This window comes from Dromiciops gliroides, chromosome 5, assembly GCF_019393635.1.
Source record: "Dromiciops gliroides isolate mDroGli1 chromosome 5, mDroGli1.pri, whole genome shotgun sequence".
Lineage (NCBI taxonomy): Eukaryota > Metazoa > Chordata > Mammalia > Microbiotheria > Microbiotheriidae > Dromiciops > Dromiciops gliroides.
Window position 1 is genome coordinate 294,045,879 of NC_057865.1, and position 24,948 is coordinate 294,070,826.

At 51.9% G+C, this 24,948-nt stretch overlaps 1 protein-coding gene across 1 annotated transcript; it reads right to left on the reverse strand.

Moving 5' to 3' along the window:
* Positions 1–461: 461 nt before the first annotated feature.
* On the reverse strand, positions 462–20,172 carry TTLL1 (tubulin tyrosine ligase like 1). The gene is made up of 11 exons (XM_043967195.1): positions 20,037–20,172; positions 17,627–17,697; positions 14,192–14,308; positions 12,905–13,113; positions 11,942–12,122; positions 11,140–11,274; positions 10,317–10,425; positions 7,354–7,497; positions 3,300–3,386; positions 1,958–2,121; positions 462–898 (listed from the first exon to the last, which is right to left on the reverse strand). Exons 3-11 carry the CDS (start codon positions 14,305–14,307, stop codon positions 769–771), a joined length of 1,275 nt encoding a protein of 424 aa, XP_043823130.1. The 5' UTR covers position 14,308; positions 17,627–17,697; positions 20,037–20,172; the 3' UTR covers positions 462–768.
* Positions 20,173–24,948: the final 4,776 nt, after the last annotated feature.

Sequence of the window (24,948 nt, forward strand, 5' to 3'; positions counted from 1 at the left end):
CCATCTGTCTGGAATGAAGGCCACTTCATCTCAGTTTCCTGGCATGGGAGCTCATGAGCCAAGACCTGACTAGTCCACTTGCTGGGGGTGTCCTAAGGGGATTTTTTCGCCTAGGATGGGGCTGGGGGCACATCCAGTTTGGAGAGCCTGGGGCTCTGACAACAACCAAATGGAGTGGGTTGGGTGAGCGTGAACAGCTGTGAGCTCCTGCACAATGCAGAGCGCTTTCCCACCAAAGACTGGGCGGCTGTTTGTCAGGGATACCTGTTGGGTGGGCAAGGCCTCCTGGGTCGTTCTGGGTTGGGACTGGTGTCCTGAGGTCCCCTCTGGGGTTCTAAGGTACTTCCAGAGAACTCCTTTTGAGATCCTTCTTTGTGTCCTGGCCCAAGAAAGGAAGACCAAACTGGAGCAGCCCTGAGACCCAACCGATTTCCTTCAACAACATAACATCAAAACCGTGCTGTTGTCGTTGCTGTGTTTTAATTAATCTCACTGAACTTTAAAAACACCAATGACATTTATTAGGTTCGCTGACATGCAAAGGACGATAGATTTCTGTTGGAAGAACTAATTATATACAGCAGCAATGGAAACACAGCGAAAAGCGTCCATCCATACCTTCCAGCAGAACACATTTCTCCCAGATACCTCTGACAGAGGGAGGGAGGCAGTCAGAGGAAGATGGGCAAGTCCAAGGTCGTCTCTGGGAGAAGCCTGGCTTCCCCAGGCCACAGTGCTCTGACCGAGCGCTCTGGCATTCATGGAGGGCTATTTCCATGTGGTCAGGGCAGTCTTTCCCGAGTCTCTGCTTCGGCTGCCTTTAAGCCCAATGGACGGCCCAGAACGATTTCTCAGGTCTCGCTCAGCTCCGTCATTCTGAGCTAATTCTTCGTCGTACCTAAGAGTAAAAATGTAGAGAGGTCCACGTTGTCTCTAGAGTGGGGCCAGCCACCATGGCAGCTCTCAAGCCACTGCAGCCTTCTGACTGGAGCTCCCCCCCCCCCCCCGCCCAACTGAAGAGAGCCCATCGTTTCCTGATGGGTGACTAGGACATGAGAGGGAGGCTGGCCCAGGATGGGAAACTTCCAGGGCTATTGTTCCCAGACAACACCCTGAGAAGCCTATGAGGTGTCTCAGAGGGAAGAGAGCAGGAGTCTACTGACCACCCACTGCAAACTGCAGAGGGTCAGCTTTTCATTCATTCAGTGCTCAATCAGCATTTATTAAGCACCAACTACAGGCACTGAGGGTACTGAGGCAAAAGGAAGCCATCTCTGTCCTCAGCGCCTCCCTCCCAAGGCTGCTGTGAGAATATGAGATGAGATCAGCAAAGCCCTCAGCACAGTGTGGCATCCAGTGGGGGCTCAATAAATGCTGATTTCTTTCCCTTGCCTCCCCTCCCCTCCCCTCCAGGAGCTGACATTACACTGAGCAGTTGCAACATGGGCCCAAAGAAACAAATCCAAGATGATGGGAGAAGAGACCCCTGAATGAGGGGCATCAGGAATGGCTCTGTGTGGGAGGCACTCCGAGGGAAGCCAGGCATTTGGAGGGGGCAGTCCCTCACAGAAGGAGCAGTACGCTTCTGCCTGCCCACACAAAGGGGCCTTCTGCCACCCCCGGTCAGTGGTCAGCAGTCCTGAGGTCTGAGGTCCCAGCCTCCTAGAAGCCGTGTGCTGGCGGACAAGGCAATCACCCCAAAGGTTGGACCTTTCCTGCCAAACTCGGTGTTAACTGGGAGAAAACACTGTGTAAGGGCCTGGCACACCCTCAAGAGAAGGGAGCACCATTACTTATCATCCTCTAGGCAGCTCTGAGAAGGGACAGCAGCAAGGTTTGGGGTCCCCAGGCCAGCCTCGGCCACCTGCTTCCTGTGAGACACCCCTCTTCCATCTCCTTTTGCCTCACGGTCTCTCTGGCCCTTCCCCCCCCATCCCTAACTGCTCTTCCAACTTACAGAATCTCGTAATTGCCCAGCACTTCCTTGGGGGGTGACTTATTCCACTTGCAATCTGGAATCTCGCCGTTGGGTACAGCGATGTTGAGGGTGTCATTGATCAGATTATACTTGAGGATTCGGTCGTTGGCCGTGCTGGAGGTAAGAGATGGGGACGCGTTAACCTAAAGAGACAACACAACGTGACTTTGACCAGGAACCCAGACACACCCAAACCTCAGGAGGAAACAACGGAGAGAGCACTTAGGGGAGGTTGGCCCAGGCTGGGAACTGCTGGGAAGAGAGCGGACAAGGACAAGTGCAGGACACAAGCGCACGTGGCAACCGTGTTACCACCTTGCTCAATTTACTACACAAGTTTTACAAACAAACCACGTAACCAATCTCAGTTACAGAGAGCAGCCTCTTTCTGGCTCACCCGGGTAGAGTGGAATGGTTGGGTTTGTCGATGACTGTAATAAGCACATAATGTCAATTACCCAGGATGGGCTGGCCAGCCATGGGCGGCTACCCTACAATCCTCATTCACTCTCCATGTCACCCGCACTGCAGGAACCAAGCTCATCCCGTCTGAAGGCCCAGCCAAGCCGTTGTCTGGAGAGAACAGCAAAAGTGGGCTGGCCGCTAAGGCCACCTCCACATCTACACGGGATTCATCTAGGAACCTCGGCTGATCCTCCCCCCATGTCCATAGAGATGGCTACACACAGCCACTGGCAGATGCAGAATGATGGCGTGCGTGCGTGTGGGTCATTTCCCCCTTTGGAACAGGAAGACATTGAAGACGGAGGCTGTTCCCGCTTTCTTTCTCTCTCCAGTCCTGAGCACCATGCCTGCACACAGTAGGTGTTTCATAAATACTTGCTGAGTAAGTGATCCCCACAACCCCCTGGAGGCTTCATCCCTGTTTTATAGAAGTGGCTCCCTAAGCTCAGCCGCCTGAAGGGCCTTTCCCACAGTCACAGGGCTAGTCATTGTTGGAGGTGGGATTTGAACCCAGGGCCCTCCTAATGCAGGCTGTCCACCTGTTTCTGCCACTTTAAAAACCTCACTTTGTTCCTTTTCTATCTCCCAGCCTAGAAAATGCCCACCCCTCCCAGGTCATGTTGGGTTCTCTCCACAGCTGCCCCTTTAAAGAGGGGGATGCTGTGGCTCAGGGAGTAACGACTGCAGCCCAAGTGGATATGTACCCGCCTCATCCGTCCTCCCACCCTGTGCCCACCTAACACAGCCAGGGCCCTCCACCCCGTGCCTCCCACCCCAGGCCCGCAATGAAGGCTTTCTAAAAAGCAGCAGCAAGAAGAGGAGGGGAGACCAGAGACAAGGCTGGAGGGTCAGTTACCTCAATCAGCCACGGTTTCAGTTTATCATCAATGATGATGTCATAGCCATAACATTCAAAGCAGTGTTTGTCATTGTTCATCACAGGCTGCAAAGAGACACAGAGAGAGGAGAGACAATGGAGGGACAAAGTCAGTCTGTTTGTTTCCTGTCAGGGTTCCCCAGTCTGGATGCACTATCGTCCCCAGACAGACCTAAACAACATGATGCACACGAGGCCGCTGGGAAGCCTTCGCCGTGCCATTCTGTCTCCTGGTGAGGAAGGAGAGGGCGAGTAGGAGAAGGAGCCCAAATTCTAGTTCAATGGGCCAAATTGTGCCAAGTCCACACTCAGGACTCATCCACTGGAGCTGGGGAAGTGACTGGGCTACTGTCTCATGGTTTAGCACTTTTTTTTTTAAATTTATGGGTTATATATGTACAATCCACAAGTAAGCATTTCTTAACAGAGAGGAAGGAGTCCTCCAAACCGACCTGACCCTTATCTCTGGCTTGAATTCTGTGGCTTCCTGGTGCCATCCTCATTCATGTTGTTATAATTGCAGCATGTGGGGTGGCCCTGGCTAGGCTCAAGTCCCCTCTTGTCTCTGAGTTCCTCCTAGCTGTCATTCCTAATGATGCACTAATGTTCCATTCCATTCACATAACCATACAGAAGTCCAACCATTCCCCCAGGGCATCTACTTTGCTTCCAGATGTCCCCAATGTCAAACAATGCTGCTGTGACCACTTTGGGACCCATGGGGCCTTTGTTGGATGTGAATCTGGGGGTGGAAGGCTGGGCCAACCCAGCATTTCATGAGCTATTGCACTCAGTGCCGTTTGGATGGCCAGAAGGAAGGTAATTGGCCTGTCTTCCCTCGGGCCCCAGCACGGGCCACTCCCACCTTCCCCAGCCTTGCCAGCTGATGTGTCGGGCAGCTCTGGGGACGGAGTCCTAAGCTGTCCTCCTCTTCTTAACAAGGGAGAGCATTTCTTTTTTTTGAAAACCCTTTGACCACTTATCTACTAAAGAATGATGGCTCTACAAGTGGACAGGTTCTGAACGTCCTTCTTTTAATGTAGATGTTATAGAAGATGTTTTCTAAGACATGTTTTACAAGATCACCTGAATACATCTATTTTTATTAAGAACAGCAACAATAACATCGTTACATAACACCTTAAGATTTACAAAGCACTTTCCCTACAACAATTGTAGGAGTTATTGAGAAAGCTGAGCAATCATTATTAAGGTTAATTTACAGATGGAGAAACTGAGGCTCTGGGGAGAAGTGAGTACTAAAAGTTGCCAGGTTAAACTACACAACTAATTATCCTTGAAGATGAGAAGGCTATCAGGCTACCACTGGGTCACTCGTGCCCTCTTCTCTCCTTCCTTCCTTTGATCAAAGCCAGAGAGCGGAAGGGCAGTGCCGCCATAATACCTTCCTCGTGGGCACAGCGCCAAGTCTCGCCTCGGCAACTGCTCTTCTCCCATCTCCTGAAGACAGACAGATCCAGAAAGGTTCCTTGACCTAAGGTTGGCCAGAGCCACTCAGGAAGAGGGTCTGCTCAGGTCCAGCACTAGGGCTGTGGTTTGTGCAGACGGAGGAAGGACTCATGACATGCCAATCACCAATCCCTGGAGAACTAAGTGATGAGAGAATTTCTCTGCTTCCATCCACTAAGAGTCACTCAGTGTGTCTGAGAACTCGGCTGAGTGCTGTGGAGGGAGATTTTTACTTGGCAGGTGGAAGAAGAGGACATAGCACCCTGCTGCTCATCAGCTGGTCTAACCCAATGGGTGCTGTCACTGTTTTCTCTAAAAGCTCACAGGTGAAACAATGCTCTGGGGACTCCATCAGTTCCAGAAGGACAAAGTTGCCACAGTCTGAGGGAGAAAGATGGGAAGCAGACTGGCTCCCTCAGTGAAGCCAGCACCAGCTCACTCTGCTGTGCGTCCTGGGCAATTAACTGGTTAAATGCCATGATGTTATGACAGGGCTGAGCTGTGATGTCTAATTAATGTGATGGTAAAATGACATTGGCCTAGGACAACATCATGTGGGAAGGGCCTGACTACCAACCTGTTTTTGTCCCAGAACACCTTTAACAAAGATCTTTATTGACAAGTGATGGTGTGAATTTAAAATGCTTTCATTTTTTTAATGGTATAATTAGCAAAAGACTGGAAAATGCAGTAACGACAGACGCTGGTAACTCTATGCGCCTGAAATCGGTGTTCTTTAGAGAAAGGCTGATGTGGTAGAAAGAGCACTGTTCTGAGGGTTGGGTCCTGCTCCTGAATTCTGGCTTCGATATTTATGGCCTGAGTGCCCTGGATAAATCACTTATGAACCTCAGTTTCCCCATCCCTGGAAAATCAAGGCAATATTCGCTCTCCCTTCCTCCCTCCCAGGGCTGCTATCAGTAAAATTCTCGGCAAACCTGAACGTATTGTGGAGATAGAAATGATTGGCCCGGTCATGCTCAATCCTTCCATTCCTCAGGAACAAGGGCCAGGCCTGGTTCTTCCCTGAGGCCTTTGTCAAATATTCCTGACCACTAGTACACTCCCTTTGGGTGAAGTAACATCACCTCAGATCATAGGATCCAGAGATAAAGACCAGGGCAGACCCAAGAGGCCTCCAAGTCCAACTCTGTTTATAAAAGAGGAAACTGAGAGAGGGTGGGACCGGATCAAGGTCACCCACAGGAAGTAAACTGGAATTTAAACCATAGTTCTCTCACTTCCAATCACATTTACTTTCCAGTGCTCTGTATGCTGGCCATTTAACCCTGTGTTGTCTCAGTCTTGTCTCCCCAAGGGATTATGCACACTTGAGGGCAGATTCAAATTAAAACATAATCAAAGTGAAATAGGACGATTCTATGGTGGTCATTGGGGGCCAGAGTGACATGCTGGAACAAAAGCTATCAATAGACTTTTTTTGCAGGGCAATGAGGGTTAAATGACTTGCCCAGGGTCACACAGCTAGTAAGTGTCAAGTGTCTGAGGCTGGATTTGAACTCACATCCTCCTGAATCCAGGGCCGGTGCTTTATCCACTGTGCCACCTAGCTGCCCCCTATTGATATACCAGGTGAGCTGGCTGGTCATCTCTTCTACATCCCTATGGTCAGTGTCAAACACAACCAGAAGTTGTCAGCTTTATTTCGGCTAGCTCCCCATTTCTGCCATTTGTCATGGCCCAGCCTCCCAGGACCTTAGCAGGCTACAGGCCCATTCTGTGTCTCTCAGCATCTGAAGAATGGGAGAGCTCCCCCAACTCCCACCTCCAGAGAGCAAGTCAAGCCCCTCCCCAGGCCCAGGGGGCTGTTACTGGTTTCCCTGGATTTGAAGGTTCCCAGACAACCCCTTCATTCTCCTTTTCTCTGATGGGAAATTCTTCCTGATGGCTGGTAATGGGATGGCTAAGGGGGATGTAGACATGCAGTTGGGGGCAGGGAGAAGGAAGAGAGGGCTAGTCCATGTGGAGAATTGACATGATGAAATGAGCTAGGTCCTGGGAGTCAGGAACCCTGGTTTCAGCCCATTGGGGCCAGTGAGTGGTCATGGGGGTCACTTCTGGTTTTTGCGCCTCAGTTTCACTATGTGGAAAATCAGGAGCTGGATTGGATGATCACTCTGATTGGCGATAAATACATCTTTTGCTGTTGATGTTAAATGATGGCTTGGGCAGATTTTTCCAAGGTCCACAGTTGCCCTGGAATCTCAGCTTTGGGAAAGACCTAAGGGGCCAGGTTTTGCCACTAGACTTCCTACTTTGGGGATGAAAGCACTTTGGTAGTCCATCGCATGTTTATGTGTTTGCTCCCTCCTCCAAGACTGCCTCTGTCCTCGGTAGACACGGAGGAGGTGAGACTTTTAAAAAAGGCACTGGAACAGACGGGAGCCAGCAACACACACTTCCAAACACTTCCTACAAAACACACACTTTTCAGCCTGTCGCTTTCCCCCTTTATTTCCATAATTGCTAAAAACGCACTCGTGTGACCCAGGCTACACACACACACACACACACACACACACACACACAGAGCACTACTCACGGCCACGGCTTTCAGGGATTGCACGATTATCCAGTGGATTTCATCAAACAGCTTGCCTGTCACCTCCTTTCCGCGTGTGCTCTCCAGATATAACCGCAAATTGTTCACTGTCCACTTGCCCCCGTGGATGTGGTTGTAGTCATCCTGGTAACACGACAGGGAGGGGAGAAAGAAGAGATTTCTGTCTCAATTCACTCAATTGCAAGGAATTGACATCACTTGCTACCCAACTCCGAACATGTATTTTAAAACGAGGAAGCCCAGCTACCCAGGTCCAGGAGAAGGCCAGCAGCTGCTTTGGTTTTGTCTTTCTAGCCCTGGTACCTGGTACATAACTTTGCATACAGTAGGCAATTAATAACTATTGATTTGATTAGGTTTTTTAAAACAAGGAAGGAAAATGAAAGAGGAAGCTAGAGCCCAAGATGGTGGACTTTTGGGCAGACCAGGAAGCAGAAAGAAAATGAAAGCATTTTCTGTGTGGATTTGTGAACTGCCTTGTTCTACCTTGTTAAAGAGGGAAGACTGACTTTGGGGGTCAGGAGGAATCAGATAATGACAAGCCAGACAAAACACGCTTCTCTTGTGGCAGGGCCAATGATATCTGGAACCTGTGTATTCTCCTCCCTCTTTTTCTTCCTTCCTCCCTCCCTCCTTCCCTCTTCTCCTCTCCGCCCCCCCCTTCTCTCTCTCTCTCTCTCTCTCTCTCTCTCTCTCTCTCTCTCACACACACACACACACACACACACACACACACACACACACACACACACACACACACACAGAGCATTGATTTCACGGTTGGTGTCCAGGTCAATCTGAAGGGCCCCCTTAGTCAATTCAGCAAGAACGTGGTAGGCAGAGGCCGTGTGTGGGGACAGGGAGACCAAGAGGCAAATGACAGAGTCCCTGAACGTATTTGGTTCCAATCCAAGTATTTCCCTTCTCTCTTGACACTAAACCAGAGCCAGGCTGCCCTTGGCCTCCCGAGCACACGCAGCCCCCTCAGGCCTTTACTTCTCCAGGACTGGCTGGCAGTGCCTGGACTGGGGCCTTCCCAAGGCTCCGCAGCAGCTTCCACAGTGGTGCCAAGTGGATGTGGGGTCAGGGGCTGGCATCTCTCCTTTGTCTACATCTTAAATCTAGTTCTTATTTCTGTATGAATGACCTATTGTGGCTCAGCACTGGAAAACAAGGGTGGATGGTTCAGAAGGCCATCCCTCAGATGCTGCAGAGGCCCCTGGCCCGCTGCTGCTCCCTCTTCATGCACAACCCCTGCCTCAGACACTAGTCCTTAGCCTAGCCCTGTGCAGAGGCTACCAGTGGCCATGGCAGAGAACCCCAACAGTAGGGGGTGTGCCACCCAGGCACTTCCTGGTCTGGTCTCCAAATCATTCCTCTGCGAAAGTGAGTAAAGAGGGGGCAGCTAGGTGGCGTAGTAGATAAAGCACTAGCCCTGGATTCAGGAGGAACTGAGTTCAAATCCAGCCTCAGACACTTAACACTAACAAGCTGTGTGACCCTGAGCAAGTCACTTAACCCTCATTGCACTTTCCCCAAAAAACCAACAACAACAGAAACAACACCTTAATTTTTTTTAAAAAAGGGAGTAAAGGGGTGGCTAGGTAGCACAGTGGATAAAGCACTGGCCCTGGATTCAGGAGTTCCTGAGTTCAAATCTGGCCTCAGACACTTGACACTTACTAGCTGTGTGACCTTGGGCAAGTCACTTAAGCCCCATTGTCCCGCAAAAAAAAAAAAAAAAGGGAGTAAAGAATGTGTCCCTGAGGTCCCTACCCTAAGGCAGGGAGAGCCCCACAATCCCTGCCCTTCCCCTTCCGGCCCCTGCCCACCTGTCAAAGGGAAATGAACATGGATGGTACTAGGGGAACACAATCACAGCACCTCACGGCCTGCCTGCCTGACATGAGAGCTCCTTGGTCACTAAGAGGTAACCACCTCACAAGAGGACACTTGGCCCAACTCTCCAAAGACCTCCAAGGCCTGAGCCAAGCTGCGCAGCACCCCTGACCGCAGGCCCAGGGGAGCTCACAGGACCCAGCAGGCAGTGCCCAGGGCTGGCCATCTCACTGCTAATGTGGCTGCTGAGGACATGAGCTCCAGGGCCCTCCACCCAGGCCTTCTTTCCCCCTTTCTTCTTCCCCTCTTTCCAATGGGGATAACAAGGGACGCCTTCTGTCCGAAAGGTCTAAGTCTTGGAAAATAATCATACGGGTTCTATTTTTTTTAAACTACTTAATTCTGACTCAGCCCATGGTGGAAAATCATGTCATAAGAAGAAAAAAAAAAAGAAATTGCAGGCAACCCCAAGGGCACAAGAAAAAAAAGGATCTCACCAGGGACATGGATGAGTGGGAGAGGAAGTGAGCCTGTCATGTGGTGAGCCCTCGCCCTGGGGTGGGGAGTGGAGATGTGTGCAGGGAAATGAGCCAGCAGGCTGCTCTGGGCCTCAAAACTACCCCACGTGATGACCAAGAGAAGGCACTGAGCATGTCCCCTCAAGAAGAGAAGGCTGGAGATAGAATGGGGTGGGGGGGAGGCCAGCAAATGGATCCAGGGGCACTGGAAGTTGCAGGCAGACACGTTCTTGCCTTTTCCTACATGATAAGAGCCATCCAAAAGCAGAATAAGTCACCTTGGGGGAAAGTTGTGAGTTCTTCATCAGTAGGGGGTTCAAGGAGAGGCCACCTGACCATGGGCTCTAGGGAGGGTTGGACCAGATGCCCTCTGGGCTCCCTTCTGAGAGCAGACAGATGATGGCACTGCCTAGCACAAGCCCAGTGCCCACCAGGGCAGCCCTCCCTCCACAGACGCAGTGACCATCCCCAGCATCCTAGGTGTGGTCGGCCCCCTGCATTCCTTCTGTGCCCTGGAAACAAACCTGCAACAAGGCCACAAGGTGAGAGGGGGAGTCAGGGCAGCCCTCGGCCTCTGGCACTTACCCCGTGCTTCTGGATGGCAACGTTGGTGAGGTGCACAAACATATTGTCCAATTCACTGGTGCTCGGGGTGTACTTCACGGTGCAGAATCGACAAAAGCCCAGCTTATACCTGCAAAGGCGGCTGGAGTCATTACACAGGACCCAAGAGAATGGTCCCCAGGACAAAGCACACTCCAGGCACCAAAACACCAAGGCCCCTGGGCTGCGTGAGCTCTGGGCCCACTGCTCTAACAACTGAGAGAAGAAAGGAGGAAGGAAGAGAGAGATAAAGAGATGATAGAGACAGAGAGGAGAGAAGAGGGAAGAGAGAGAAAAGAGACAAAGAGAGGGGAGAGAGACAGAGAAAAGAGGAGAGAGACAGAGAGGAAAGAGGAGAGAGACGGAGAAGAGAGGGAGAAAAGAGAGGAGAGAAGAGGGAAAAGAGAGAGAAAAGACAGAGAGAGGGGAGACAGAGAAAAAAGAGGAGAGAAGAGAGAGGAGACAGAAGAGAGGAGATATAGAAGAGAGAGAAACAGAGAGGAGATTGACAAAAAGAAGAGACAGAGAAGAGGGAGAAGAAAGAGAGAGGAAGAGAGAAAAGGAACAGGAAGGAAAGAGAGAAGGAAGAGGAGAGACAGAGAGATACAGAAAGAGGAGAAAGAGGAAGGAGACAGAGAGAAGAGGGAGAAAGAGAGGAGGAAGAAAAGAGACACAGACAAAAAGAGAGAGGGAGAGAGAGAAAGAGAAAGAGGGAGAAGAAAGAGAAAGAGAAAGAGGGAGAAAAAAGAGACAGAGGGATGGAGGGAGGGAGAAGGAGAGGGAGGAGGGAAGGACATCCACTTACATGTAACACCTCAGGGGCCGATAGGTAGACACTAACACATACAATCGCAGGTCAAACTTCCTCCCGCCGATGAGCAGCGGGTTGCTGATATACAGAGAGATGACGTAGGCTTCTTTGGACGACTGAGACACGAATCTAGAGAAAGAGCCCACGCATCAGCCCCCAAGACCCTGATCGAATCCTAGCCTCTGTCCCTGTCTCCTCGGTGCATCTCACCCAGAACCGAGCTGGACTCCACAAATGCTTGGGAAGTAAATTTGCTGCCTTGGGCGCGTGACCTCATGTTTCTCTGGGCCTTGGTTTCCCCACGTGTGTGATGCACTGAGGCAGCCCAGGACTCAGGCCATGTGGCCCTGGCCCCTCGTCACCTCTGAAGCCCCTCCCTAAAACAGTGTCCCACGTGTGCCCTGGAGGGAGCTCTCCCTGGGGAGGAATCATGGGTCTTTACCAACTGCCCTGTGCTGCCCTCCTCCAAGGGTACAGGGGAACCCTCCATGGCTAAGGGCTACAGCAGCCTGAGTTAATAGGACCATGATGGCTGACCTTGGCCCACTGGGGCTGGACAGGCCTTACACAGTCTCTCGACCACTTCAGAGAGGAGGACCCTGAGGCTTGGAAAGACTTAGGGGCTGAGGGCCCAGCTGCCTCCCCAGCCCAGGGTTCAAACTGGGGGGAACCCCCCAGGAAGTGATGCCCCCACCTTTCTGCTGACTTAGTATTCCAGCCAAGAAGTGAAGGACTCCCCACCGGTGTCAGGGTGTTGGCCACAAAGGAGGCATGAGGTGTGGTCGTTTCCACTTACGATGACGTTTTGCTGTCTCGAGACCACTTTTTAATCTGTGAGAGTTTATTGATGAGAAATATCCCTTTCCCCTGGGCCTTCCCACAAGGCTTCATAATCCAGGTGCTAGAGGGGCTTTTCCGGAATTCCTCCACAAACAGATTGTAGTCAGCGGGGAGCATGAAGGTGACTGGCACAAAGTCTGCAGGGCCACAGCAGAGGACAGAGGTTAGCGCAGAGCCAAGCCCCCAGAGCCGCCAGCCCCTGCCCACTGACTCACTGGCCTCAAGCATCTCAAATTGTACCCTTTCACAGGGAGCTCAGCTCCTCGCCTCTCTATAGGCCTCAGGTTTCCCTCCCCACCGCCCCCCGCCCCCCCAACGCCCAGCCTGTTTGTGACTAGGGGAGGTACTTGGGGCAGCTCCCCAGTCAGGGGGCTCCTGATCCCAGCTTTGGGGGGCGGGGCAGCAGCCCCAGACTCCGACCCCAGGGACTGATCCCCCGGGGGAAGGGAGAAGCAGAGACACAAGTAGCTGCTTTATCTGGGAGAAAAGCCAGTCCTTAGGAACTAGAGATGGTGATGGGCCTGCAGAGATAGGAGGGATGGGGGGGGGGGGGCTGGAACAGTCAGGCTGGGAGGAAACAAGGCAAGAACTGGAAAGTTGGCTGTGTCACCGACTTACCCTGCAGCCTTGCTTAAATTAGGGCCCCTCCATAGGGCCTGGCTTTCTCATCAAGAAGATAAAGGGATTAGACGAAATCCCTTTGCTATCTTCCAGCCCTGACCTCCCCTGTCCTCAGGCCCCTCCCAGCCCTGACCTTCTACCATCCTGGGGACTAAGAGAAGATGCTCATCTCTGGCCCAGCCTGGGAGGAGAGGACTGTAATCTGTCTCTGGGCCTGTCAGGCCCTGCCCTCTGCTGGCCTGGCCTTTTTAGAGCCCGGAGGTCTAAGCATGCTGCAGAGTGAGGTGCAGACACAAACCCAAATAGATGTATTTCCCGTTCTCGTCCTTCTCTGCCAGGGGGCTGCCTTCTTTCTCCAGCTCCTTCCTGTATCTTTTAATGTTCTTCACCATTAAGTCCTTCCTGGTCAGCTCGTAATGATTGGGGAAATGGTTGACGATCTGATCATCGGAGAGGCGGTAACCGGCTTCGAGACTGAACACATTTCGGATCGTCTGCACGCTCATCCTGAAATGCAAGCGCAGGCACGAGCTGCTGTGCGCTCAGCCAGCCCTGACACTATGAGAGAGCGGGAAGGCCCCTGTCCTCACTGCAAAGAGCTAGGGGATCCTGGATCTGCTGCCCCACAACCTGGGGCAAGGCACGGCTGACCTCCCTGGGCCTCAGTTTTCTCCTCTAGAAAGAGGGGGGCGGGGGTGGAGCCAGATGGCCTCTGAGGTCCCTTCCAGCTTACAGTCTCCGGCCTCCTCGACTTTGCTCAGACTGTGTCCCCTGCCTAGCATGCCCTCCTTTCTCCCCTCTGCCTCCCAGAATCCTCTAGCTCCTCTCAAAGCTCAGTTCCTGTGCCCCCTCCTCCGGGAAGCCTTTGGCTGCTAGGGCCTCCGTTCCCTCCCTCCAAAAATAACATTATATTTCAGATTTTGAGAGGCAGTGGGGCAGAGTGATGAGGAGCTGACTTGGGTGTGAGCCCCATTTCTGGCCAATACTGGCTGAGTGATTTGTCCTTTCACATTTCAGTGTTCCGGAGGAGGCCCAAGGGCCAGGCCCGCTGCCTGTTTCTGTGTCAGGAGCCTGCAGGCCAGCTCCTTCACTGACTCCGCCCTGGACAACACCACAGGACTCCAACAGGCTCCAAAGAACAGGTCTCCTGCACGGGTGCATGCTGAAGTCCTAGGGCCTGGGCTGGGTCCTGTTTCTTTTCAACATCTTTTTGTGTGCTTAGCATGTGTCCTTTTTCACAACAGAAGCTCCCAAGGGCTTCAGGAGCTGGGAGCGTATGGCCAGCGATGACCAGCGGGCATGGTTGGGAGCAAGAGTGCCAGATGGGTACCCTGGTCCTCAGACAGCGGTATGGAGGGGGAGAGGAAGAAATCTGCCACGGGGGCAGGTGGAAGGACAGGCAGACACGGGGCGTGGCATGAGGCAGGTTGTCCGATAAACCCACTTTACAGACTGAGTCACCAAGGCCTCGAGAGGTACGCAAAAGGCAGGGCATGAACCCTCCTTGCAATCTGCATTCCTGCCACAAGCATCACCGGGGAGTTTAAGCACCAAGTGGAAAAGGGGGGAGAAGTCACCAGCTCACCAATAAAAATTCCAGTCTTCATTCTCTGTCACTTGGACCCAGCCTCTTTTCTCAAAGTTATTGATGAGCACTGACTTCTCAATGTCTGTCACCCATTTCACTTTGCCCGCCATCATCCTACAGAGAGAGAGTGCATGTGATCAGGGCTGTGCCCCTTAGATGACCATCAGAGCAGGGCAGCCGCCTGGCCCCTGAATTCTCCCTCACCAGCTGAATCCTGTGTGGGAGGGGCAGAGGGAAGGGGGCCAAAATGGAGTCAGGAGACCCGGGTTCGAGCCCTGTCTCCAGCACTAGCTGGGAGACCTTCCACTTGGGCCTCAGTTTCCTCCTCTACAAAATGGGAATAATCCTTTCCTGGTCTCCCTCACAGGGTTGTCATGAGGCATGTGTAGCATAACCCTTGCCAAGCTGTTGTCAATACTCCAGTCCCATCTCTGTCAATAACCAGCTGCATGCCATCAAGCAAGCCACTCCACTACCCGGGCCTCAGTTTACCCATCTGAAAAATGAAAGGGTTGGACGAGACGACCATTAGGGGAGATCTTGTGGTCTAGATGGATGGAATGCCTTTCCCCACAGAGTAAGTGTAAACGTCATCTGCTTCTGAAGCTTGAGTCTGGACAAGTGGCCCTTCGAGCCACAGAGAGCTCAGCATTAACACCAGGACAGGGGGCGGGCCCCACACTCCTCACACAACTACTCCAGGACAGAGACAATGGTTGAATTATTGGCATTAGGTGGTCGCCCAATTTCACAAAATCAAAGGAAAATGAGACCTGACAGATCATCCCACCCTCTCATTTTTGTTGTTGCTCAATTCTGTCCAACTCTTTGTGACCCCTTTTCACGGCAAAGACACTGGATCGGTTGGCCATTTCCTTCTCCAGCTCATTCTACAGAGGAGGAAATTGAGGCAGACAGGGTGAAGTGACTTGCCCAGGGTCACACTAGTTTGAGGCTAGACTTGAATTCAGGTTTTCCTGACTCAAGGTCTGATGCTTCATCCATTGCACTGCCCTGCCCTCTCATTTTACAGATATGGAAACTGAGGCCCATGTTGTCATCACCACCCACCTCAATTCTATAAACTCCAGTGGCTGTCTATTGCCTCCAGGATCAAATACAAAATCCTCAGTTTGCTATTCAAAGCCCTTCCAAACCTGCCCCGCCCCTTCTTCTTCCCTCTCTCCCTTCCTCACTTTCTGGTACTTTTCACACCCACCGAAGCACTGGAGATTCAGTGGCACTGGTCTCCTTGCTGTTGTTCCTCACACAAGATGGGCAGCTAGGTGGTTCAGGGAATAGAGCACTGGCCCTGGAGTTAAGAGGTCCTGAGTTCAAATCTCTCCTCAGACACTTAGAAGCTGTGTGACCCTGGGCAAGTCACTTCACCCCGATTTCCTCAAACATCCAGGGCCATCTCCAGTCATCCTGATGTCTATCTTGCCACTGGACCCAGATGGCTCTGGAGGAGAGAGTGAGGTTGGTGACCTGGCATAGCCCTCTCTCCCTTAAATCTAATTCACTGCAAGTCATGACATCACCCCAATGTCACAGTCCTCTTTGAGAAGGAAGGACAAACCACAACATACAAGATAATCCATCTCCCGCCTCTAGGCATTTTTCCAGACTTCCAGATCTCTTTTCCTCATCGCCATCTTCTCGCTTCCATGGCCTCCTTCGATGGCCTCCAAAATCCCTTCTTGTACTAGAAGGCTCTCCCTTAATGCCAGGTGTCTGCCCTCTGAGGCCCCCCCGCCCGTGTCTCCTGTCTCTAGCTTGTCTGCATGCTGTCTCCCCCATTAGCCTGTGAGGCCAGGGACAGTCTTTTGCCTTCCTTTGCAGCCCCAGCTCGGAGCACGGAGCATGGAACACAGGAGGCACCTAATCAATGTCTGCTGACTGACTCTCTGAGCCTCCATGTCCTCCTGTAAAACCAGGGGGTGACATCAGAGAGTTCCTCCCAAGCTCTCCTGACTCACTGAGTCTGATCTAAAGGACTTGGTATTCAAGTCTGAAGGCCCTAGAACTCTGGGACTGATCCAGCTCAGACTCTGCTGCCTGGTGTCCACAGGGAGGTGTCAAGGTTTCACACACGGAGAGAATGAAGAGCTGGCCAGGTTGGCGCGGCCAGATCAATGATTCAAATGGAGAGAATTGCTAGGACGAGCCAAAGGGAATGCTCCCCAGGGAAACAGCCAGCAAGGTGGTGGCGGTTGGGGTGCTCTTTAAAAGAACAACTGGAAATCTAAGTGGGCCTGACCTCCACTTTACTTCCAAATCAGAGGTAGGTAGAACATCCCGGTTCTGATGACTGGTCCGACCCTGTGCAGGGGGGGCCAAAAGTCACGAGGGGGCTGATATTTTAATAACTCTTTGGACGTTATTTTCTTTATTTCCTGTACATGTGTATGTGCGTGCATATATATGCATGTCCATGTCCCTGTATACCTACAACCTACATACACCCCATACGATGCTATGGTATTGCAAACTACACAAGTAAGGGCGTTACTAACTACGGAGAGCCCTTCGTGACTGTGGCCCAGCCTCTGCGGCCACTGCGCTGGGGTGCGGTTTTTATGCTTCCTTTACAGCAAACACCAGTTCTTCACAATCTTCCATCTCCTCCCAGGCTGTGAGTCACTGCTCCTGGCCAAGGGCTCACCTCCTTTGGGGATTTTCTTTTTAAAGAGAAATCACTGCTCCCAGGCTAAACAATCCCCTCCAAAGAGAAACCATAACTTTGACTCCAGGAGAAAGGCAATGCAAGGGGAAAGGACAGACAAAGGGGTTCTTCAAGCTAGTGTCTCTTGAACTCCGACTCGGCCTTTAAGACCTTGTTATTCAGAGAAAGGTGTTTTTTTTTTTTTCCCCAAAAGGTTTTCAAGCCTATGATCCCAAACTGTCGTCACATCAAGTCTATGGGATAAACAGGCAGCTCATGACAAACTCTCTTTGGACATCCCCGGCCAACAGAGGCGCCAGCTCTGCCCGATGCTGACTAGGCCCCTGGGAAGGCCTTCTGTTCCCTTGGCTCTCTCGCTGGCTGGGACTCTCCCCTGACCCGCCCACCCTGAAGCTCTCTCCGTCCCTCTGCTGGCCCAAATCCTGCTATCCCATATAAAACCCTTCCTGTCACTCCAGTCCAAAAGGGCTCCTTCCCCACAGCAATTCCTCTCTGTATTGCCCATACAGCAACAAATGCCACTCTGCCCAGTGGCTAGTGAATGTGTGTAGCTGCCCTCCCCCTCCCCAGACAGCAAGCTCCTGTGGGCAGGACTGCTGGCTTTTACGTTCTGGATCCCCCCGCACCTCGTCCTGGACCTTGTCCACGCCAGGCGTGTTCCCTGGTCAGTCCGGGCATCGGTTCTCACTGGACAGGTCTGCTGACCCAGCGGACAGGGCAGCATCTCTAAGAAAACCCAAACATACCATTTAAACTGCTTCTTGAAGGGACTTGCTGGTTGTTACAGGCAGGTTGTTTTCTTCTCTAATGCCTCCCCCTAAAAACAGAATTCAGACAAAGAAAAAAATCAGGCTGGAGTGTCAGAGTTAACTGAAATGCCAAGAACTCAATTGAAAACAGGACCAAAGGGAGAGAATTCAGCCTTTGATGCCAACTGCTGGTGTCACCCAGGGCAAGGCCCAGGCCCCAGCTGCCAATCTGCACTGCCCATTCTGCTCCCTGCCCTCATGAAAGACATCACAAGCCAAACTACCACCTCCCCCGCCCCCCCAAAGTAGTTAAGCAAAATTTGTAAGTACAAGAGGAAACTGAGGCACGGAGCAGAAGGGGCAGTAATCAAGTAATCGGCCCAAGGTCGGATAGCAAGGAGCGGCAGGATCCCTGAGAAAGGCATCATGGGATAGGTTTCAACTCAGATTCCAGCAGTGTAACTATGGGTGAGTCACACAAGGCATCACCACTGCTCTGTGGGGAGACTATTGTCCCAATATCATCAGCTTCATCGATGCCAACCTTCCTGCAGAGCTTTGAGGCTGGCGAAGGACTTCATACAGGTTGTCTCATGGGTGGCCGAGGAACCAGGCTCAGCGTGTCTGTGGTTTGCCCTAAGTCACAGGGCCAGTGGGGCAGAAGCTGTTAACATCTCCCAGTGTTCTCAGCAGTGCCTCAGGGCATCTCAGAGGATACAAAAGGATCAAATGTTCGATGATAAATTAAGATGCCTTCTTCAGTTGGAAATGCAACAGCTATGAATGACACCATTCCGCAGGTCTGAGGACACAGACTCTTCTAGCTTATGCTGCTCACGCTCTGTTTGGAGCTTGGAATCAATAATACCCTATGGCTTTCTGCTTGTAGTTGCTAACATGCACCAGACTGTTACGCTGAATAATTGCTCACGGGTAACCGATAATAACAATATGAATAAAAACTCACAGGCCTAGTCTAATAAAGGGAGCGATATAAAATAAATCACGCCGTCAGTGCTGGAGCAGGACCAGAATATTTCATGGAAATAGTCGGTCAATAAGCACTTATTAAGCACTTGAGATGTACGCAGTGTTTGGGGAGGCCCAGCCCCTCTAGCGGGAGGGCAGCTGGCCCCTCTCCACCTTTGGTGGATTCATCTACCTGGCACTCACTTCTCACATGTGGCTCCAAGATGATGTGACACGCACAGCCACCACGCCCCAGTAAAACTGACTCAGCAGTCGGGAAGGACAAGGCTGAGGGTAAGCAATGGGCTTCCAGCCTTTTGGTGAGTTTGGGGGAGTCTTCCCCAAGCAGGTGAAGACTTCCTCTGGTGGAGCGAGGGCAGCAGGCGCTGTGGTGCCCTTAGCTCTGGGACAAACTTGGAAGATGCCGCAGTCACCCACTGCATCCTGGGACACAGCGGGTCATCCTGACTTTGGTCCTGCCCCCGGATTTCAATGACTCTGGAGGAGAGTGTGAGGTCCAGGGCGTAGAGCAACGCTGCCTCACTTAACCCCGATTCTTGAGCCAGCGAGGACATGCCTTGGGCTGCCATCGGTCCTCTTCAAAAAGGAAGGAGAAACACCCACCGCGTGCCGGGCCCTGTGCTGAGCGCTGGGGACAGTGCCTGCCCTCTGGGGGCTCCCAGTTTAAGAGGGGCGACAAGAGAAATCGGACCTAGGGAGTCGAGGATCATCCTCATCCCCCGCTGTCCTTCCTGGAGAAGGTGGGGGCAGGGATGGAAGCCAACCCTCATCATGTGTCTCCTTCACAGCCTCCCGGAGACAGGCACATCTTCAGATGCAGAGCCCGAAGCTCCTAGTGCCCCACCAGCACCAGCCACTCCAGCGCCTTCCCAGTCTTCCTCCGGGAGGCGGGGTCTCATCACGGCCACGGCGGCGGCCTTTCGCTGAGCCCCTGGACCCAGCACCTCGGGCGGGCCCGGGCCCGAGGCCGCCTGCTCATCTCACAGAGGAGGCAGCTCGGCACGACTTGAACCCAGTCCCTGAGACTCCAATCACAAGCCAAGCTGCCCCCGAGAGGAGGAGTCGGGGAGACGCGAATTCAAATCCAGGCTCAGACACTGACCGGCCGTGACTCGGCCAGTCTTGTCCCTTTCCCGGCCTCAGTTTCCCCGTCTGTAAGATGAGGACGATCACAGCGCCTCCCTCCCGGGTGGGACCAAGAGACATCCCGGGGCACAGAGCCCGGGCTGCGCTTAATGAAGGCGGGTCATGCCCCCCCCTCCTCCCCAGCTGGGGGCCGGAGTTAGAGCGGGGAGGGGGGAACCTGGGAGGAGGGAGGGAGAGGAGCAGTGGCGGGAGGGGCGGCGGGAGGGGCGCGGATAGGCGAGGGGGGGGGCCAGGAGGGGGAGGGATGAGAGAAGGGCGGGGCCGCTCTCACCTGCCACTCCGGCCCTGGGTCCAGAGCTGTCCGTGCCCTCGGGGCTCAGCTCCGCCCCGGGCTCGGCCCGGCACCCTCCCGTAGCAGCTGCGGGAATGAGAATCTAGTAGCCGGGCCACGCCCCGTATTCTGCTTCCGGGTCGGTGTCTTGGAAACCGGAGGCGCGGCGCAGGCGCTTTCCGGCCGCCCAGGACTACTTCCGGGGCGCTGGTTCAGCCCCGCTTCTGCGGGCAGGTCCAGTGTGCAGGTGCCGCAGAGCTACCCCCAGGGGGCGCCTCGGCTCGCTGGGGGGGATCCCTGGACCTCAGCCGGCCCGTCTGTGAAATGGGGAAAGGATGATTATTCTCTTTTAAAATAAAATTTGATTGATTGATTGTTATTTTTGTTTGTTGTTATTGTTCAGTTGTTTCAGTCGTGTCTGACCCTTCCTGACCCTCTTTGGGGTTTTCTTGGCCAGGACACTGGAGTAGTTCCCCTGCTCCTTCTCCATTTTAGGGAGGAGGAAACTGAGGCAGGCAGGGTGAAGTGACTTGTCCAGGATCACACAGCTAGTGAGTGTCTCAGGCCGGACTGGAACTCAGGTCCTCTGACTCCAGGTCTAGCACCCTAGCTGCCTCATGCCTCAGTCTACCCATCTATAAAATGGGCAACATAATGGCACCTACCTCCCAGAGTTGCTGTGAGGATAAAATGCAGTGCAACATACAATACCACATACTATATACAGTATCCATATACATGATGCAATATAATATCAATTAATTGTCAGGCACTATGCTAAGTGATATGATATATAACTATAACAAATATAATTACTCTGGGGAAATCAAGAAAGGCCCCTTGAAGAGGTGACACTTAAGCTGAACTGAAATATATATATATATATATATATATATATATATATATATATATATATATATATATATATAAACTATTTCTTGGTGGTACAGTGGAAGATTCTGGACTTGGGGTCAGAAGGCCTGAGTTCAAACCCTGCCTCAGATACTTTGCAGCTGTGTGACCCTGTTCAAGTCACTTGATCTCTGTAGCCCTCTGTTCTTGTCTGTAAAATGGGGCCATCACCAAGTCTCTTTGTTTATGCAAAGTTGATGTTTTGGACCCAGGGTCTCAGTCCTGGACCAGAGGTTTTGCCTGAGAGCCCGAAGGGTCCTGGCTACTTCCTGCCAGGCCAGTCCCATTAGCTTCACATATGTGTCTCTGCAGTGATAACCTTGGGCAGGTGGATGCTGACAGGGGACAGAGATGTGTCTCCCAGTCTCTCCCGGATGTCCTGGAGCAGTCTGTGCTGTCTGGGCCATGCTTCTGCCTCCCACCTGCCCTGCCCCACCCAGAGGCTGTCTTTCCTGGCTGTCTCAGGGTCTGCTCTACATCCCTTGGGTATGGGACACTTGAATCATTTCCTTTCTTTGAGATGGGGGCCACTGAGCACCAAAGTACAAATACCCTGAATTTCACTTCACTTCATCTCAAGCTAAGACTTTAAGCCTTAATCTGCTGTGACTTATGGGAGGCCCCTTCCTCCTCTGGGGCCTTGTTGGGCCCCGAGGGGGCAGGCCAGCTCTCCAGTGTGACTCAAGGGACCAACAATCCCAGGCAGGGCCTTGGTTCTTGGTCACCTGTGTGGGCAGGGCATGCCTCACGCGCCCCCCCCCCCCCTTCGTGGGTCAGGCCAGGTGTGGGATTGAGGGCAAGCCTTCCCATTTCTCTGTGTAAGGGGTGGGTGGGTGGGCTGGACTTTAGGACCTGCTGAAGAGCTCTAATGTGGAAGAGGGCCTCAGTTTCCTTCTCTGTAACATCCTTTCCATCCCTCAGGGCCAAGAGCTTTGGGAACCTCGGAGGGTTGTGGAGATGGAAGTGGTTGTTACCAGCAGAGACGGCAGCAGCTCTGCCGGGCCTCTTGTGTGGCCCTGGTGACATCCAAGGGTCACCAGAATGAGGTGGCACACAGCTGTCTTAGATCTCCGGGGGGTCTGTTGGCCACAGGGCTGGGGAGGGAGAGAGGAGACGAGGGGAGATGAGGGGAAGGCAGGGAAGGGAAGAGACCTAACAGGTATCTGGGTAGAGAAAGTAGAGGGACGAGAAGGCTTCAAGGAAGAGGCGACATTTTCTCAGTAGCCTTCATTCCCTCTGGAGCCAGCTCAAGGGGGAATAGCCCTTATCTTCCCCTACTACCCTTCCATACTTTTGCCTTCTTTGCCATCTTCCCTTCCCCTGTTCTTCAGGTGGTTGCACTTGGAATTAGAAAGACCTGAGTTTGAATTCTTCCAGCTGCATAATTCTGGGCAAGTCACTTTCTGCCTCAGTGTCTTCATCCATCTGTAACTTGGGGATAGTGATAGCACCCACTTCCCGATCAAACAATATTTCTAAAGTGCTTTGCAAAGCTCAAAGTGTTATTATTTTCTTTCCCTCTCCCCCAAATAGCAGACAAGTTTAGGGCAGGGGCTTGGAGAAATCATTCTAGCTCCTCCTGATAACAGCCCCTTTCAATCTCCTGCCTTCTGGGTGACCGGTGCCCTCCCGCAGTCCTGGTTGATCCATTTGTGGCTGTTTTCTTTCCAGTCCATGACACCTGAATCTGCAGTCCTGCCTATCCCTCCACCTGCAGTTCCCCTTAGTTTCCAGCAGATGGCCTTTGTTTCTTTCTTTTTCTCTCCTTCCTTTTTTTTTTCCTCCCTGAATTTAACAAGACAGAGAGAGGAGACAGAAACCACGACAGGCTGTTGCTACAGTCTATATTTTTTTACTTCATAAAGTAATTTGATAAGGGGAACATAATTTGAGTTACTGTTAGAAATGCAGGGGCAGCTAGGTGGCGCAGTGGATAGAGAACTGGCCCTGGAGTCAGGAGGACCTGAGTTCAAATCTGACCTCAGACACTTAACATTTACTAGCTGTGTGACCCTGGGCAAGTCACTTAACCCCAATTGCCTCACTAAAATAAAAAAGAAGAAGAAATGCAGCTGACAGCTTGAATAGTGTTGCCCAGCTCAAGAAGGGGTAGCAGCTCACAGCTCAAAGAATCCAAGCAGGAAGCAGAGAATGGATAAATGTGTCTTTATTCATCTTCAAAAATAGGGAAATTTCTCAACAGGGTCTGAAGTGCACAGAGAAGATACTAAACTGTGTGTGTGTGTGCACGCGCGCGCGCACACGCGCACAGTCCAAACCATTACTTATACCCATCAAGGGCCCCTCTTGGCAAATCACATTAGTTTCATTTACATACAGCATTACAGAAACAACCAATCACAGTATATAGTACCAACCTCACATGGCTACTGTAAAGACTAATCAGATTGTATTAGTCGACCAATCAGACTCCCCCGTTAATAACCAATCAGATTGCCACACTAGGCATAAGTCTTATTCTGGGCAGGAATGTCCATTCCTCACTAGAACAGCCCTGGGTTAACATATGTTGGGGTCCCATGTTGAGCCCAGGCAACAAAGTTGTGGGGCTTGAAACTAGACTCACTCTCTCTTTAGGGCTCCAAGAAGAGGCCAAATATGGTCTCCACTCTCAGTGTCCTCCTTCAAAGATAAACAAAGATACTTTTATCCACACTCTGCTGCCTGCTTAGATTCTTTGAGGTATAAGTGGCTAAGCAATACTTGAGCTGGGTAATACTATCTGAGCTGAAGTAGAACACCATCTAGAAGTGCTGGAGAGAACCTGCTTCCCTCACCACTATTTATACCTACCTAGGGTTCCTCTCAGCCAATCACATTACAGTTGCATTTACATATAGCATTACAGAAGCAACCAATCCCAGCATATAGTACCAACCTCCCATATATGGTAACTATGATGACCAATCAGATTGTACCAGTTGCCCAGACTGCCCCATTAACAAACAGATTGTGCCAGTTGACCAATCAGATTGTAACACTAGGCCTTAACCTTATTCTGCAGCTGGTAATTGAAAGGTCTATTCATCTTCATGAAAACAAACATTCCTCTGAAAAAGTACTACAGAATATGCTAATGTAGGGTGCCTCACCTCTATTTATACCCCTCAAGGGGTCCCCTCTGACCAATCACATTAAGGCATTTCAATACCCCTCATTTACATACTTCACCATCAATATACAGCATAACAATAACAACCAATCAGATTGTACCAAGTAGACCAATCACAGTGCTAGAACCTAGTCAGGTGGTAGCAGTCGATCAATCAGAATACCAGGCCTTAACTTATTTTGGGCAAGTGTCAGCTCCTCCTCAGAACAATGCTGTGTTAAGGTACATAAGTCTTCAAGAAAGAAAACCTGACTTGGGGTTTGACCAATCAGATTGCTCCGTTTACCGACCAATCAGATTGCGGCCTTCGGCCCCAACCCTATGCTGGAGTAAGAATATCCTTATTCCCCACTAAACAGGTGCTTGTGTAAACATAACCTTTCAAAACAAAACTCAGGTCAGGGCTTGAGCTCTGAGTCAAGTGGGGATCACCTCGGGTGCCTCAAGTTGAACTCCCAGGCCAGCCGACTCCCACAAAACCCAGGCCCCTCTTTAGGCCCTGCTTGGGCCTAAGGCCCGGGAGCCTCGGCCCCTCAGAGCCTTGTGTGCTGAGTGGCCCCCTGCTGGGAGGTTTGGGCCACAAAGCTGTAGGGCCTGAAACCGGAATCTCTGCCTTCAGGACTCTAAGAAGAGTCCAAATGTGGTCTTCTCTCTCAGTTCTGGGAAGAGTCCAAAGAGGGTCTTTTCTCTCACTACTTTTAAAATTTTGCATGTTTGAAATCAACATGTAATTTAGTTCTATTATAAAGTAAGGAGCTGGAGGGGAGCTGGGGGGGTATCTAGAAAGTCATCATCTCTGAGCTTCAGTCCTGTACATTTGGAGAGATTGCCCAGGCTGGAGGGCCTGGGGAGGCTCAGCCCAACCAA

Excerpts from the sequence above, each read along its gene's own strand:
- TTLL1 (XM_043967195.1), bottom strand. The coding sequence starts at position 14,307 with ATGATGGCGGGCAAAGTGAAATGGGTGACAGACATTGAGAAGTCAGTG. Across the intron at positions 11,275-11,941 it reads CGAGACAGCAAAACGTCATC|ATTCGTGTCTCAGTCGTCCA; the intron begins GTAAGTGGAAAC and ends CTCTTTCTCTAG. Across the intron at positions 10,426-11,139 it reads CGGCCCCTGAGGTGTTACAT|GTATAAGCTGGGCTTTTGTC; the intron begins GTAAGTGGATGT and ends CCGCCTTTGCAG.